The sequence below is a fragment of the Fistularia commersonii genome, chromosome 7, assembly GCF_037954325.1.
Source record: "Fistularia commersonii isolate RoL2024-O1a breed Wild chromosome 7, RoL_Fcom_v1.0, whole genome shotgun sequence".
Lineage (NCBI taxonomy): Eukaryota > Metazoa > Chordata > Actinopteri > Syngnathiformes > Fistulariidae > Fistularia > Fistularia commersonii.
The window spans coordinates 17093711-17108330 of record NC_141290.1 but is presented as its reverse complement, the minus strand read 5'-3'; the positions used below and the strand labels follow the sequence as shown (position 1 = coordinate 17108330).

Genomic DNA, 14620 nt, shown 5'->3' with positions numbered 1-14620 from the left:
ATATAGATTGAGACCTTATCCAAATCTCCAAGAGGAGTGTTCTGATGTTCACCATGTTATTTCTGATTTCCAGTTGGCTCTATCTAACAGTCCCAATACTGACATGGACTGAATTAAGTTCACCCTCATCCAGAGTTACATGCGATCAAAGATGGAATGCATGACAGAACAACCAAGCACAGAAATGGAATGCGTAATGTTTTGCTGAGAATGCAAACGGCCCACATGCCGCGCAAAAACATTAATTCCTTTTTTAAGAAGTTTGCTAATCGGGAATGAGTCATTACAGTTGGAAAAAGGTACAGTAGCAAGACAACACATTTGAAAATGTTTTAATCCGGATCCCAATCTGCCTATGTGCAACTACTAAATAGCAGAGTTGACATCAGTTAAAATAAACTTTTTGATGAAATCTTTCAGTGTGCATAGCCTTAAAAAGCATGTATGTTTTTTCATTTCAAAACCTAATGATGCCTATATGGTTTCCAATAGAAATGAGATTTGCCATGCAAAATCCAAATCCTTAGCTTATATGATGCCTATATGGTTTCCAATAAAAATGAGATTTACAATGCAAAAATCCAAATCCTTAGCTTATGTCACAACTGGAAAATGACCCAATATAAAGAGATTTCATATTTTTTGTTTTTTTTATCTAATCAAAAGGAAGATTGCCATATAGGTTAACTTTACAAATAACTGATAAGTAAAAGGCAGGGACTGACTAATTGTGCAAAAAGGCTGAAGGGACCAAATACACTCACACACTCATAGACTGAACCGGAGCCTGTTAATGTAAATTTCACAAGGCAGAGCAGCCCTTCATTTAAACTGTGTGTTGCCTGGTTGCGCTCTTGTTGACATGTGACACAACAGAAGCAGCGAGGTGAGAGGAAGTTCCATCAGACAGTGATTAGCTCTGTTTGGTTTTCAGCTCTGACTGACATCAGAGCCGGATTGTGTGAAAACTGTTCTGACTGTTCCAGAAAAAAATCTGAAAGTGTTCCAGAAAACTAGGTGTCTTACTTCCTGGTTAACATCCAAAACGGATATATGAGGTTTTGTTTGATGTGATTAACTTCATTAACAACTGCAACAGTTACTTCAAAAACAATTCAATGTAATTACCAACATATTTTTATCAATCACTTGAGTCAGAGTCGGAAACAGGGAATGAAAGAGGGATGATTCCCTAATACCAGTAAATCAGTTGGGGCGATTTTCTGGTTTCTGTTTCACTGTGTTAGAAAGTAAAATCTATTTGCGTTGAAGACATGGGGATAAACATGGGGATGAAATATTTACAACAGTTTTTGCCTTTTTTCCTCTTTACAATCAATTCATGGTAGAACTACTTCACATATAATTCATTACCTATGTCTGAGTCTGCCTCGAATACCCTGAACTCTAAGGTGGGGAAAAACTGACATAAAAACATAGTTTAACACAAAAAACAAGGAAGAAACCTGAGGAGGATCCTAAGGAGAGAATTTGTATGAAAAGAAACAGAGCAGCCGCAACAGTTTGTGCATGATTTGGTTGATGCATGTGTCTGCCAGTGCATGATACATACATTCACACCCTTTATTGAGACGCAGTCATCCATAGTGTTTCATCTCCTCAATCACCATCCTGATTATGGCAATAGCTGACAGGGACTTAAATACCACAAGCCTGAATGGCTAAATATTAATAATTAATCTCGGCTGGGAGGGGAGCGGCGCTCTACATAATAACACCAGAGTATGTCAGCCTTCGGGGCTGGGGTCCGCTGACAGCTTTTCATCAGTTGGGGCAACCCCTGTCACCTCACTGCAGTTATATACCCTGAGACCGGCCTTATCTTTCTTCACTGATAAGATCATTGATAGCAGCCATATTTGATTTGTTTCATTATAAATTAGTGTGTGCAGTAAAGGGTTCACCTGCTGATGCTAATTCAACAACAGTGCAACCCTGTGCATGTGATGTCCATGGCAAAAATTTGTGAAAACTTTTTCAAATTTCACAAAGGAATAGGTTTCAGACAAGGGACTTAAATTTAGGCACTTATAAATCATTTTAGAGATGAGAAAGTCAACGCCAGCAAAAAAAAAAGTCTTGTAACACGACTCAAGATCACAAGGCTTCAGCTTCACAAAAGTTGCTCAGAGAGCCCTGATGACCCCTTGAAAAAAAAAAAAAATTGGTGAACTTCCAAGTTTATTTGAAGTCTGATTTGGCCCTGATCAAGTTTAGTCCTCAATAATTTGATTATCGATAAAACAGCTTCAAAACTGTGCATCAAATCATCGCTGATTTCTGTTAGCAGCCTGGTGTCTTATGAGTTTCTTGTTGCTTGTATTTTTTAAAACTGTTTAAAAAGCCAATATAACATGTGCAAGGATGAAACTGTTTCTCACATATGTGTTTCTCACATTCTTATTATGCTAGTAGTTAGTGAAAGTAATATGAAAAAGTATCATATATTCAGAATGAGGAAGCAGAAAGAAAGATCGAGTCATGTTTAGTATACTTCAGATTTGTCTGATTGTATCTTCCTGACAGAACTAGTATTTAGTGGAAATTCTAATGTAAAAATAGCCAACATGAACAAGTTGGCAGATGTCAGTCATGTTTGTACCTGTGTGTCTGTAAATGTCATTCAATAAATGAGACAAATTACACTGGATGAACAGAATGTTCTGTTCTTCCTTCTCCGAACACGAGAGACGTAAAAGATGTGGAAATAATGTGGAAAGTCATCAAGTCAAAAACATGATTGACATAAAGTGGTATAACAGTCTGGTCTTGAGATTGGATCCTTTTGAATATGTTTACATTGGCCCAAGCCAAGTGCTCACCTCAAGTCTATATCTTCAGTCTAATCAAAAAGTGTCCATTATAGAAATAGAAAACTTACTACACATTTTATTATTACTTGGAAAACTATTACATCAACCCTGACACAAAAAAAGATCCATTCAGTGGTAGATTCTATATGTCGGTATTGATGCACTTTTGGTTGATTTCCAAGCTAAAGCCCAACATTCAAACCATGGTAATCTTTCAACTACTCTGAGATAAAACAGTTTCCCTACGAACACTCATTACTTGTTTGGGTTTGGGTGTGTGTAAATACAAAAATATACACTCACAATGTTCAACCTAAGGCTGTCAATCTTCCTCTTAGGGAAGAAAAAAAAAAAGAGCAAAAAATAACCTCATACACACAGACTGCTATCTGCAGTTATCATTTTAAAATTAAGAAATGTAAAAATCAGCAAGAGTAAAAAACAAAGTCTGTATGAACTTGTGTATATGGGGTGGGGGTATACATGCATGTGCATGCACTTATATTTCAAAGCTGGCAATGGCTGACGCGATTGAAAAACATTTGCAATTTAGTAATCACTGACCAACAGCTACATCCTTTTTCAGTTCACCTTCAGTGCAGTGTGATGTACAACAGTGTGATCACACACACACACACACACACACACACACACACACACACACACACACACACACACACACACACACACACACACACACACACACACACACACACACACACACACACACACACACACACACACACACACACACACACACACACACACACACACACACACACACACACAAGGAAAGAGGGCAGGTTGACGTGTTCCTAGTGCCATACTGCTTTCAAGTAAAGTTAACAAGCAAAATATCACTAATCACATCCATGTGATGCACTGATGCACACTGGTTATGGTAGGGGGAGTAGAGGGTTGGGCAGGAGAGAGGAGCATGAGGAGAAACATGACAGGAGGATGGAAAGAGATGAAAAGCAGAGTGAGTGAGGAGGAGGAGAAGATGATGGGGGGTAGAGGGGAGGATGACAGAGGAGTGTAAAAGGTTACTGGCTCCTGATGTCAGAAATCAATAAACTGTCTCTTTCCTGTAAAACTCAATACACTTCTCAGTACATTTCTACGCTGATGACTTTCCTTATTAAAACACAGACCCTCATAACACAACAAAATATGACAACTTTACTCCCTGCATTTTACTTTCTTTTGATTTGTTTCACAAGAGAAACCTCTAAAAATATAAAATGTGTTGAGTCGGGGTCCTGATTTGGCCCTGAATGTCGCAACTGAAAATGTGGGACCTTGTTGGTAAGCTGCCTTTGGACACTACCGAACTCACTCAGTAATTATAGTGATAGTGAAAATCAATTCAATTTTTTAAAAAGGCTTCCACAGTCATAAATTCAAGTTTATTAAAAAAAATATCAAAGCTTAATCACTTTTGAAAAGTGTGTATATTTTGTACAAAGTTATTCTTGATAGACAGCCCTCCCCACATTTGTCTCTTCCATTGGCACTGCATGGTCAATAAAATGCAGCTCTTGATATTTTGCTGCAAACTTTAATTACCTCCAAAAACATAGCTTGATGAATTTATATATTTCCAACGTGAATGGATGAAATAAGATATATAATCCATAAGACATTTTGTAAAACACTCTAACCTCAAAACATTGAAAGATCAAATTATCAGTTTGTTCTTCATGTTTGTTTAATCTTTCTGTAACAAAGCTGTGTGAGACTGGGGGGGACCATTCCCTCACTGGGTTAGGAAAAAGGTCAAATATTTTTTACTGGCCATTTGTACTTGCTTACCTGCTCCTGCCCACTGTGAATGCTAAAAATACCTGCCAGGTTAATGACAAATTAGCATACACACTAATGATTTACCTGAATAAACTGGCTTAAAATTAGCCAGCTGAATCAAACAATGCTGGTTTGAGATTGCATACATAACATTTGACCTGTTACTAAACTAGACCAGGGAAAGGCTAACCACTCCAGCGGCCAGTCACTTTTAAAAAATGAAATAGCTGTAAAGTAAAACAAAGAGTCAGTCTTTTTCTATTTCCTTCACATGTGCACACATTTTCTGACACCACGCTGGCCTTTGCTTCACTGCGCTCAAATGTACCGAACAGAAGTGAGTGAAACAATGACCGCAATATAAACCTTGCCGAGTGTTTTCATGTAGGATCCGCAGCATCGCCGGGAAGTAACAGAAGTATTGTGATATTGGACAGTGAGATGCAGCTGGTCTCCAGTTTGTTTACATTCACAGGATGTCATGTCACTGCTGCGGCCAAACAACAGGCTGGGTTGCGTGTCGCATGTTGCTGCATTTACTGAGATAAGGCGGTATTTGAGATGCAGGAAGAGGATGCAGAGAAAAAGGTTGGAGGCAGATGATTCACTATTGGGACCCCCGAGGGAACAGCCGAAAGGAATGAGCAGAAGATGATGCAGGAAAGAAAAATGCCTGCCACTTGTCCAATTGAACTTTAGAAATGGTTATTTATTGCAGTGTGATTTCAAATTTAACAAACACACTGGAAAATATTTTCTTGAGGTCATACGTTAAGTATTGCCGTTCACATAAACAATAATAAATTGCACTGCATGTTAACATTTTATACATATATCCACAAAAATCATATTATGGAATTTGAAAAAAAAAGGATATCGCAACACTAAATTATATCGAACATTTTTAAAATCTTAAGAGCAAAGTAAGATTCTTGTTTACTTCTTTTTGTTTGTTTTTGACATTACATTGCAAATAAAGAACAACTTTGTGGCCTAACTTTGTCTGTAGATTTATTTGAAACTGAAATTAGTTTCACTGAAATAACTTGAAAACAAGCTGTCACCTTTAAGTCTCAGAAAGAAACCAGACACAAAATAATTAAGAAATTAGCTGAGCCTTCTGCCAAAAGAACAAATATCTATATAAGCAAATGCACCAAAATATGCAAAACTCCCCATACAATCAGTTGACTCTTAATACTGCAAAAACCCAACAGATCAGGATGGATGTTTACCTCAACAGTGAAAAAAGGATCTTTTTAACAGCGAAGACTTAGATTACCTCTGTATAAAGGGGAAGAATTCAAATGAAGAAAAGACAAATTCCGAGGATTGTCAACATCTCATCTACTCAGAAATAATATCTGGAGGGAAACAATGTCACATGAAAGCTAAGATTCTCTCTGTGTCTGTGACTGGGGGTTTAAGTCGTTATCGAAAATGCTATAATATCGAAACTATCTGTAGCACACACCATGATACAGTTAATTTGAACTGATACACAAAGCAAGCTCTTTACCAGCAGGTCACAACGTCCTGTGGAGACAAACACTGCTTGATTAGACATGATGATGATGATGGTTTGTGCGTGTGCAAAAGACAGATGGAAGGAAGGAGTGTCCCCATTGGTCAATGCCATGGTGATGAAATACCAGGATGTGATACCACCAGGTTTGAGTTGGACTATAAACCTCATCCCTGTTCCTTGTTGTGTCGAAAGAGGTGAGTCACACTGCTCTCACCAAAGGACACTGCAAGTTCTCTCAAGTTACTTTCAAAACCGTTTCACCGTGGAGTCAAAGAGGAATGTCCACGCTTCCTGAGGAGCGTGAAGTTCATGAGGGTTAGGCGGCCTCAGTGTCACAGGCTTAGTCCGACTTCCATAGGGATGGAGATAAAACCTGAGTTTCTGCCCCTAAACTTCAATGTAGGCAGTCATGACTGAGTCATCCAAATTCCTTCTTACAAAACCTCTCCCACTTCATGAAAATTTACTCATGATCTGTGGTTTCAGGTGTTGCAATCATTTCCACATGACATGGTCTGTTTGAGCTTGTCTCTGGTCAGCATGATGGGATGTGGTGTTACCGAGTCAGGATTCTGACTAATGAAAATTTCAATCTCAGCTGAAACCTGATGTTGATGTCTTCATGTATTTAGTTTACGTTTCACTCTCAAGAATGTGTGCAAAGGATCAAAAGTAAAAGTGCTCATCATAAAAAACAACCCACATTTGAGTTTTATTAACATATGTATCAATTTTAATAGAACTTTAGCATCATTTAGATGCTCGCACTCTTGGGTAAATATCAACCTGAAAAATCAGATAATTTAGGCTGAATTTGAAAGTTACAAAAAGATTGGCCTCATCACAGGGGCTACAGTGATACACTAATCTGAAGCAATGCACACACAAATGTGAAGAATGCTGTGTCAGCTGTTATTTTGAAACCCTGGGTGCCATTCCATATAGCTAATAACCTTACTTTTTTAGTTAAAAATTTTCAGTGATGAATGTTAAAAAAATGATCTATCGGATGAATTTATTGAATGGGTATGAATGTAATTGGAACGTCTATTACTTGCAGGCTCCTAAAATTGATTGGATAGAAACTGATGATAAAATCCAACAAGGATTTTGTCCACTGTAATTGTGAGGATGTTTACATTCGGAACGATCGGACATTCTTGTTAGTTGGCAATTTTAAAAGAATTCAGCATTGTTTTACGGTTTGTATCAGATACTCCCGACCATACATCTAAACCTTTAATCAAATCTAAAGGAATGTAAAAAGAAGAGTACTGCCTGTTGATAACCGAATTTGAACTCCCACCCTGATCTATTATGCTGTTTGACTGATTGCATCAGGAAATATTCATACAAGTACAGACAATCATGAAAAATATATCTGCTCTCTGATATATCAAGGAAGCACAATGGCAAAGAGCAGAAATTAGTCAAATGTTCTCAGTGGCATTTAACTTTTATAGTAACACTACCTCTGTTTTTATTTCAAGTCAACAGGGGCATCTACAGCACTTTGCACACTTAAAACCTAAACATCTCTTCTAATAGCAAATCTGGGTGTATTTACACATGACCCATCGGTTGAAGAGGGGGAAACCATACTGTCGAACTGGGGAGGAGGAGCAATTCAAATACTCTTACTACTATTTCCATGTGGCATCAGGATACAAGTAGGAGAAAATAATATTAATACTAATAATAACTATCTGATGATTAGGCTCAATCATACTGATCAACAGGGCTGTTTCTACTCAGTCGAGCTTCTACACGCAGCTTTTATAGGCTGTTCAGTGAAGGCCAACTGGAGAAGAGTTGCCACACACACACACACACACACACACACACACACACACACACACACATCAAAGAGCACACAGCTGGATAGCCCCCCCCCAGTCCTTCTCACATGGCCCCCTTCCAGTTGGAATCCCGGAGCTTCACTACAACATCGCCCCGGTTAAGTCACCAGAATAAAACTCTATGGTATTATTATATTTCTATTTATACATTTCCACCCAATTCAAGCCTATTCTGCCGCGAGAATGTGAACACACACCTCAAATGACCATCAGAATGAATGCATGAATCAATTAATGAATGAATGAACCCCTGACCTCGGGTGAGATGTAAAGATGAGGAAGATACACGGGTGAAGGTGCAAAGACATGGGGGTGGGGGTTAGTCAATCGACAGACATGCACTCTAAAAATGTAAAACTGTGTTAAGAGTACTATATGCAGTATTAATGAGTATTTTTACAGTACCTTCATGTCGTTCATGATGAGCTGGAAGAGCCCTCCCAAGGCGCTACATTCCTTCTCAATACCCGCATCCATTTTTCCACAGGCTCGGAAAAATTCCTCCTCTTACTTCCCAAACTTTTTTTCTTTACCTCCAAGGGAAAAACAAGAAGTCCAAGCCAAGTTTTACTCCGGTGGAGGAAACCGACGAAGTTTTCTTTTTTTTTTTTAATTTGAATAGAGTGGCAAAAATGCGGGGGAAAATATGAAAAAAAAATCTGCAGGCAAAAAACTGGGGGAAAAAAAAAAATTAAAAAAAATTAAAAAAAAGAGCGACGTTAAGCTCCAGTCAGCCGATGCTACCCGCCGGCCAACTTGATAAACATCCGGAAAAACACCACATCGTGACTGTATCACGTCGCTGACTTTCTGGAAAATGCCAGGCTTTTTTTCGTTTCTCTATATTTAATAAGATTTAGAGCCGGCTGGTTTCCCTCCCGTGTGAAGGGGGCGCAGCTAACGACGGCTACTAGCTTTGTCGGCTAGCGTAAACTCCGCTAGCAACCTGTGTGACTATGTGTGTGTGTGTCTGTGTGTGTATTTAGCTTCCCGCAAGAAAACACACGTACACACGCTCGGGGGGTCCACGGGTTCTATCAGCTCACCCAAAAATAAATCTGCACGGGTTCTTTCAAGAGTCCGCTTCGGTTTTAATTCTCCGTGGAAATCCGAGGGAATTCTCGTTGTTTTTCTTGCGAGTTTAGGGCGACAGGAACGGACGTTCTCCACTCCGCGACTCCAATGGGAGTCCTCACCTAGAGTGAGAGTGTATTGGAGGAGGGTGTGAAGTAACGTGGGGTGATAACACACACATCCGGGGAGGATTTTCAAAATAAATGTCATTCGCTTTCCCCCGTATATCGTGTGTAGAGTAACTAATGTAAACACGAGATAAAACGTTAAATTTTTGCAGGTATTATCATTGATTCGACATGTTAAAATATGCGAAAAGTAGTACAAACAATAATTCTAATGAACACAAAGCTCAGTCAAAATGAATGAACACTTGTTTACGCTGCTAGAAAGTTAAATATGGTAGAAAATGCAAAATATAAAAGGAAGATTGGGAAATATTTGACTGGGAAAAAAAAAATAGGCGTCGCGGTGTCATTTTTCCTGTGGGCTGGAAAAAAATTACAATCCCACTCTAGTGTCTCAATCTTGAACTGAGAAATCATTTTTAATCCACACAAAATTACATTATAAGATCTTGTACTTTAAAGGCTAGGAAATTAACACCTAAAACACTGTCGAGTTGTGATATTAAATTACAGACTTTTTTAATATAGGAGATTTTCATACATAATTTCAGTGTCAATACCAAGACAGTTCTTGGCCAATCAAATATTAGGCTGTTATTTCATTAGAAAAATCATTTAAGTTTTCTTTTTGTTTGTTTTTTTAAATAAAAAGACACTTATTAACTGAGGCAAAGGTTCATAAGGATTTTTTCTAAAGAAGCAAAGATATCTAAATCTTACGAGAAACCAATCGAGAGAAACTGACATGGAAGACTGGGAACAAAACATTTTCAACATTTAAATCTAATCAAGTCATTTTTTTATTGTGCTGGAGACCCAGATGATTTTCATAACTTCTTCTTCTTTCGGCTTTTCCCGCCACAGCGAGTCAACTTTCTCCATCTAACCCTATTCTCTGTATCCTCCTCTCTCACACCAACTACCTTCATATCCTCAGATGATTTTCATAACAATAGTGACAATAGGCATCTTGATTTCACGCTTTCACCCCTTTCTTAGGCTCTGTTTTCCTGATAATTAATATACATTTTAGGATCACAGACGCAGTGTCAATATAAAAAGAAATATATGAAGTATCAATGGGAAAAGTTCAAAATTCAACATTGTGATTCTTTGTTTTTTCAACAATTTCTTTGTTGTTGTTTTTTTGAGTGGTAACCAATGTGTTTGTTTTTTTTATGATGTGCGCCCATCAATGCAAATTTCGGAATTGTTACAGTCTCAGCGACTTTTATTCTGAAGGTTTCAACATTTCCGTCAGCGGTTGAGCAAAAGATACTTGATGGTGCTGCGTTGTCGGTGCGCATCGGAGAGGTTTGTTGTGTGGCGGAAAGCGGCGGGCCGGCGGGGGGGGCGGAGTGAAGTGCAACACTTTATGTAAACAAAAGATCGTCCTGTGACCCCGCTGAGATTTGACAGACAGACAAATGAAATTACAGAGTTTACCAGGAAGTCAGAGAGTGGCAGGCCCTGTCTGTCTTTTTTTTTTTTTTTTAATAAGAGACCAAGGAAAGAAAGAAAACACGTGATCTGGAAAAACTTCCTACCAAAAATTGAATGACACGTGGAAAAAAAAAATTGAAACCTAAAGGCTGGAAGGATGTATCACAAAAAGGACAATCCTTTTTTTTTGTAAAGATCTAGCTTCATTTCTAAATCCTAAATCATAGTGTGTTACTGACAGAAAAAAAAAAGTCTTTCTAGATCAGCTTTCATCCCCTGTATGAATAAAAGCATGCTCTCAACAGTCATAACAACATCACAACAATAGCACTTTCAACTTGCAAAATACATATTTTATTGCCTGTTTATATATTGTATAGTTATTTTATTGCCTATCTGTATGTTTTATATATATTGTCTATTTTGTACAGTTTTATATTTGTATTGTCCAGGACTACAGATGGAAAATAGCTGTGAGCTACACTCTGGTACAAACATCTCTGCCTCTGTGCTTAATGTAACTGTACACTGTCTTAATAAACTTCTAAACAAACAAACAAACAAACAAACAGCATCACAACATTCATTCATTCATCTTTTAATGGGCCCATCCTGCTCATGGGGTTTTGTTTGGTGTACAGGATATCCTAGCAGGCACTGGGTGAGATGCTGTGTTAAACCCGGACTGGTATCACCACTACATACGACCATTACTCAACAATAAGGCTCACGTCAGTAAAATTCAGTTAGCATCTATTTTCAGGACTTGTTATTTATCAAAGAATCTTTATGAGTTTGTGTCCCTTATGACATCAAAATTCCTTCGTCATCATCATCCCATTGTCCCCCTGTGTGACATCACACAGTTGCCCGTTTACATTTTTTCAAATGAAAGCTACACCCGCTGTATTGTCGCTGTAAAGATACGCTGTTTGGTAGCGCAGCACTTCCGAAATACACAAAGAGCTTATCCACTTTTTACAGCTTCCCCCGTGTGACATCAGCGCTTCCCCTTTTTGCGCTATGCAGGCATAAAGACAGAGCTCTGTGTCGTGAACATGAATTTTTAGTGTAGCGGGATAGAATTTCCCACAGGGAATAAAGTTTTTAAGAGGTTTTACACCACAAAGGAAACAACGGAGAAATGAAAAACAAGGAAGAAATAACTTGGAAAAAAAAAAGGCGGCTAGTGTTGAAGCCATTGTCTTGTACTTGTTACTGTTTTTGCACGATCGATGTAAGTTACATGTTCATAAACCATTCTGATCACACCTCACTTGTAAAGTGTACTGCACATTTTCAATCACAAGGCCTTTCAGAGTCAACAGGTTTTTCTTTTTTTTTTCAATTTTCCCCCTTTAACCGGGAACTCTCGAGTACAGTTTGAAGATATTTTCCAAGCAATTATTTCATACCTCACACATCCTTGTGACTCAGCGTGACCTTTGAGCCCACAGACAGCAGGCTGTTATAAAACAGTGGACGTGTGTGCTCATTTGAAGTTATTTTCAACCCACAAGAGGCGGATTCCTCGATTAATATATTTGGATATTGGGTGGAGAAAGCAGGGAGGATATGTTTCATCCCAGCACAGTCGTTTCATTCATTCTTCTGAGTGGAGGAGTGTGTGTCGTGGACGTTCGTCTGGAGTGTGGCCATCCATCACGCCCTGGTCATGGAGGAAGAGCATCAACACGTGGCGTGGTTTGACCTCAAACAGGCCTCACAGGACTCCAGACAGCGATGATGTAAGGATTCTGTCAGATGTTTTCCACTTCATCAAACACCAGGTTGCGGTTTTATTCACATAGCAACCGGGCAGGAATAAACACACAGGTGTGTGCTTTCTGTGTGTGTGTCTGTGTGTGTGTGTGTGTGTGTTTTGTGCTGACTCACCCAGCAACAAGCTGAATAATAGCACTGGGAGGCATTTCGCTGGCTTGGTTACCATGGCAACCAGCATGCCAGCGTGTTTCGCTGAATCACGCGACCGCCACCTGCCTGCCAAACACCCCTTCTGGTTGCCACGGAGACTGAAGAATCAGTCTCCACAGCATGATAAGGGCTTGATTTGGAGGACGGCGATTTTATCACTGATGTTTTTGTCGTTAATTCTCATAAGACTAATGTTTTATAAAAAAGAAATAAACAAATGTCAGGAAGTGCTTAAAAGTTGAAGAGCCAAAATATCTTAAAAAAATTAAACGCTTCACATCTTTGATTATGTCATAATTGAGGTTTTCATTTTTTAAACATGATTCTGTATTTAATTTACTGTCTCTTACCCTTCAGCCCATGAAATACAGATTGAAGTTATCATTTAAAAATTATTTATGTGGCTAAGGAAATCAAATTAGAATAGAATCAGTGTTTAATGAGGGAAAAATGTTTGAAGTGCCACATTCTTCTTTCACAGTACAGATGTGTATTTTTCTGCTGCCTCTCATGCTTTCTGATCATCAACAGACCTCGTTGTGACAATTTTCATGAACTATTTCCTTCCTCCACTCCCCTCCACCACCTTCACACAAGGCTGAGTAATAAGAGGTTGAATCACTGATGCAACAGCGACGCCTGCTGGTCAGATGCATCAACTGAAGAAAAAGGGATCTCCCACCTCAGTTGTGTCAAACTAAAGGCCCGCGGGCCAAATCCAGCCTGCGGTGGGATTATTTTTGGTCCGCGGGATAATTTTTGATAACTGTCAGAGCTGGCCTGCCAATATGTAGCAAGCACCATTAATACTACAAGTCCCACAATGCACTACCAATGCATCAATCAAGTGCTGTCAAACGTGAACCCTCTCCGCTTATCAGGTGCTTAGTCACCTGTTGTCAGCTGTCAGTTACCCCTTTCCCCCTAAAATGTAAATGAAAGGTGGACTTTTGAAAACAGGGGGTTTCAAGACAGGTGGGAGGCAGAAAATATGTTGGCGGAGAGCGCGGCAACACTTCTGTTGATTTTTATATCTGTGGACTCAGATTTGTGCCTAGCAAAGGAACTTTGGGGGTTTAGATTGATGCATGACACGACTACGGGAAAGGAGATTTTTGAAGCGGTATGCTGACGCATAAATTAAATTGGCCTGCCTTGGGACAAACTTGTGGCACTTAAAACAGATGGCGCGCCCCAGAAGTACGATCAAAAGAGTGGACTGGTGGGCAGAATGTGGGAGAAAATGCACAAGGAATTACTCTGAAAATTTCTCAGAAAAGCAGCTTATAGCTGCCCGTTCTCATCCCAATCCGTCAACCACCTGACGAATCTTGAAGGCTCCCTTTCGCGTCACACACCGACACATTATGAACCTATTTCTCGTCATTTTTTAACGGACTTAGAGCATCAGGTCTACATCAACACTTGTATATCTCTCTAAACCTAATGAAAATAAAAGAGGGGGTAGTATTTTGTACATGTTTGTGTTCTAAAGGAGAACTTGTGTTCTGCACTGACACGACACCTGATGAGAAAGGGGTGCCTAAACTGCTGGAATGTGATACAATGTGTTGTCAAAAATTAGGAAAAAAAATTGGACGCTCCTCATGGATCGTCGAAAAATGACGAAAAGGGGGCACCTAATGAGTCACCATTTGTCAGGCAGTTGACACATTGGGATGAGAATGTGTTGCTTTTATAGGCATAACAGATAAATGCAACCTATTTTTCTTGTATTTAATGTCTTGCAAGAGCTTTGTCAGTTTGTGGCAGACGGTTAAGGGTTTGGCCTTTCACCCCCACGGGACTAAGGGTTAGGGGGTCCGTGGTTAAACCGGGAATATATGGGTGATCCTTTTGTTTATGGTTGTTTGTTGGTGTTTTAATATAAAAACACTTAACTCCTCCATGTCTATGCCATTGTTTCCTCGTCAAAACACCACAAGTTCAAGTTCCTGGCTTAGACTCGAGAGCATCAGAGAGCAGAAAACTGAGCTGTAATATGTTTCCTTT

General features: G+C 39.2%; 1 protein-coding gene across 4 annotated transcripts in view; it reads right to left on the bottom strand.

Moving 5' to 3' along the window:
• Nucleotides 1–8746, bottom strand: part of mtss1 (MTSS I-BAR domain containing 1) — a 58007-nt gene extending 49261 nt beyond the window's left edge. For 2 of the 4 annotated variants that reach the window (XM_086150133.1, XM_086150134.1), the window contains exon 1: nucleotides 8433–8742. In XM_086150133.1, the coding sequence (XP_086006259.1) occupies nucleotides 8433–8504 (72 nt within the window). In that variant the 5' untranslated portion in view covers nucleotides 8505–8742. Of the gene's footprint in view, nucleotides 1–8432 lie in introns of all 4 variants that reach the window. The other 2 variants (XM_086150135.1, XM_086150132.1) reach the window with 2 other exon arrangements.
• Between the last annotated feature and the right edge of the window lie 5874 nt (nucleotides 8747–14620).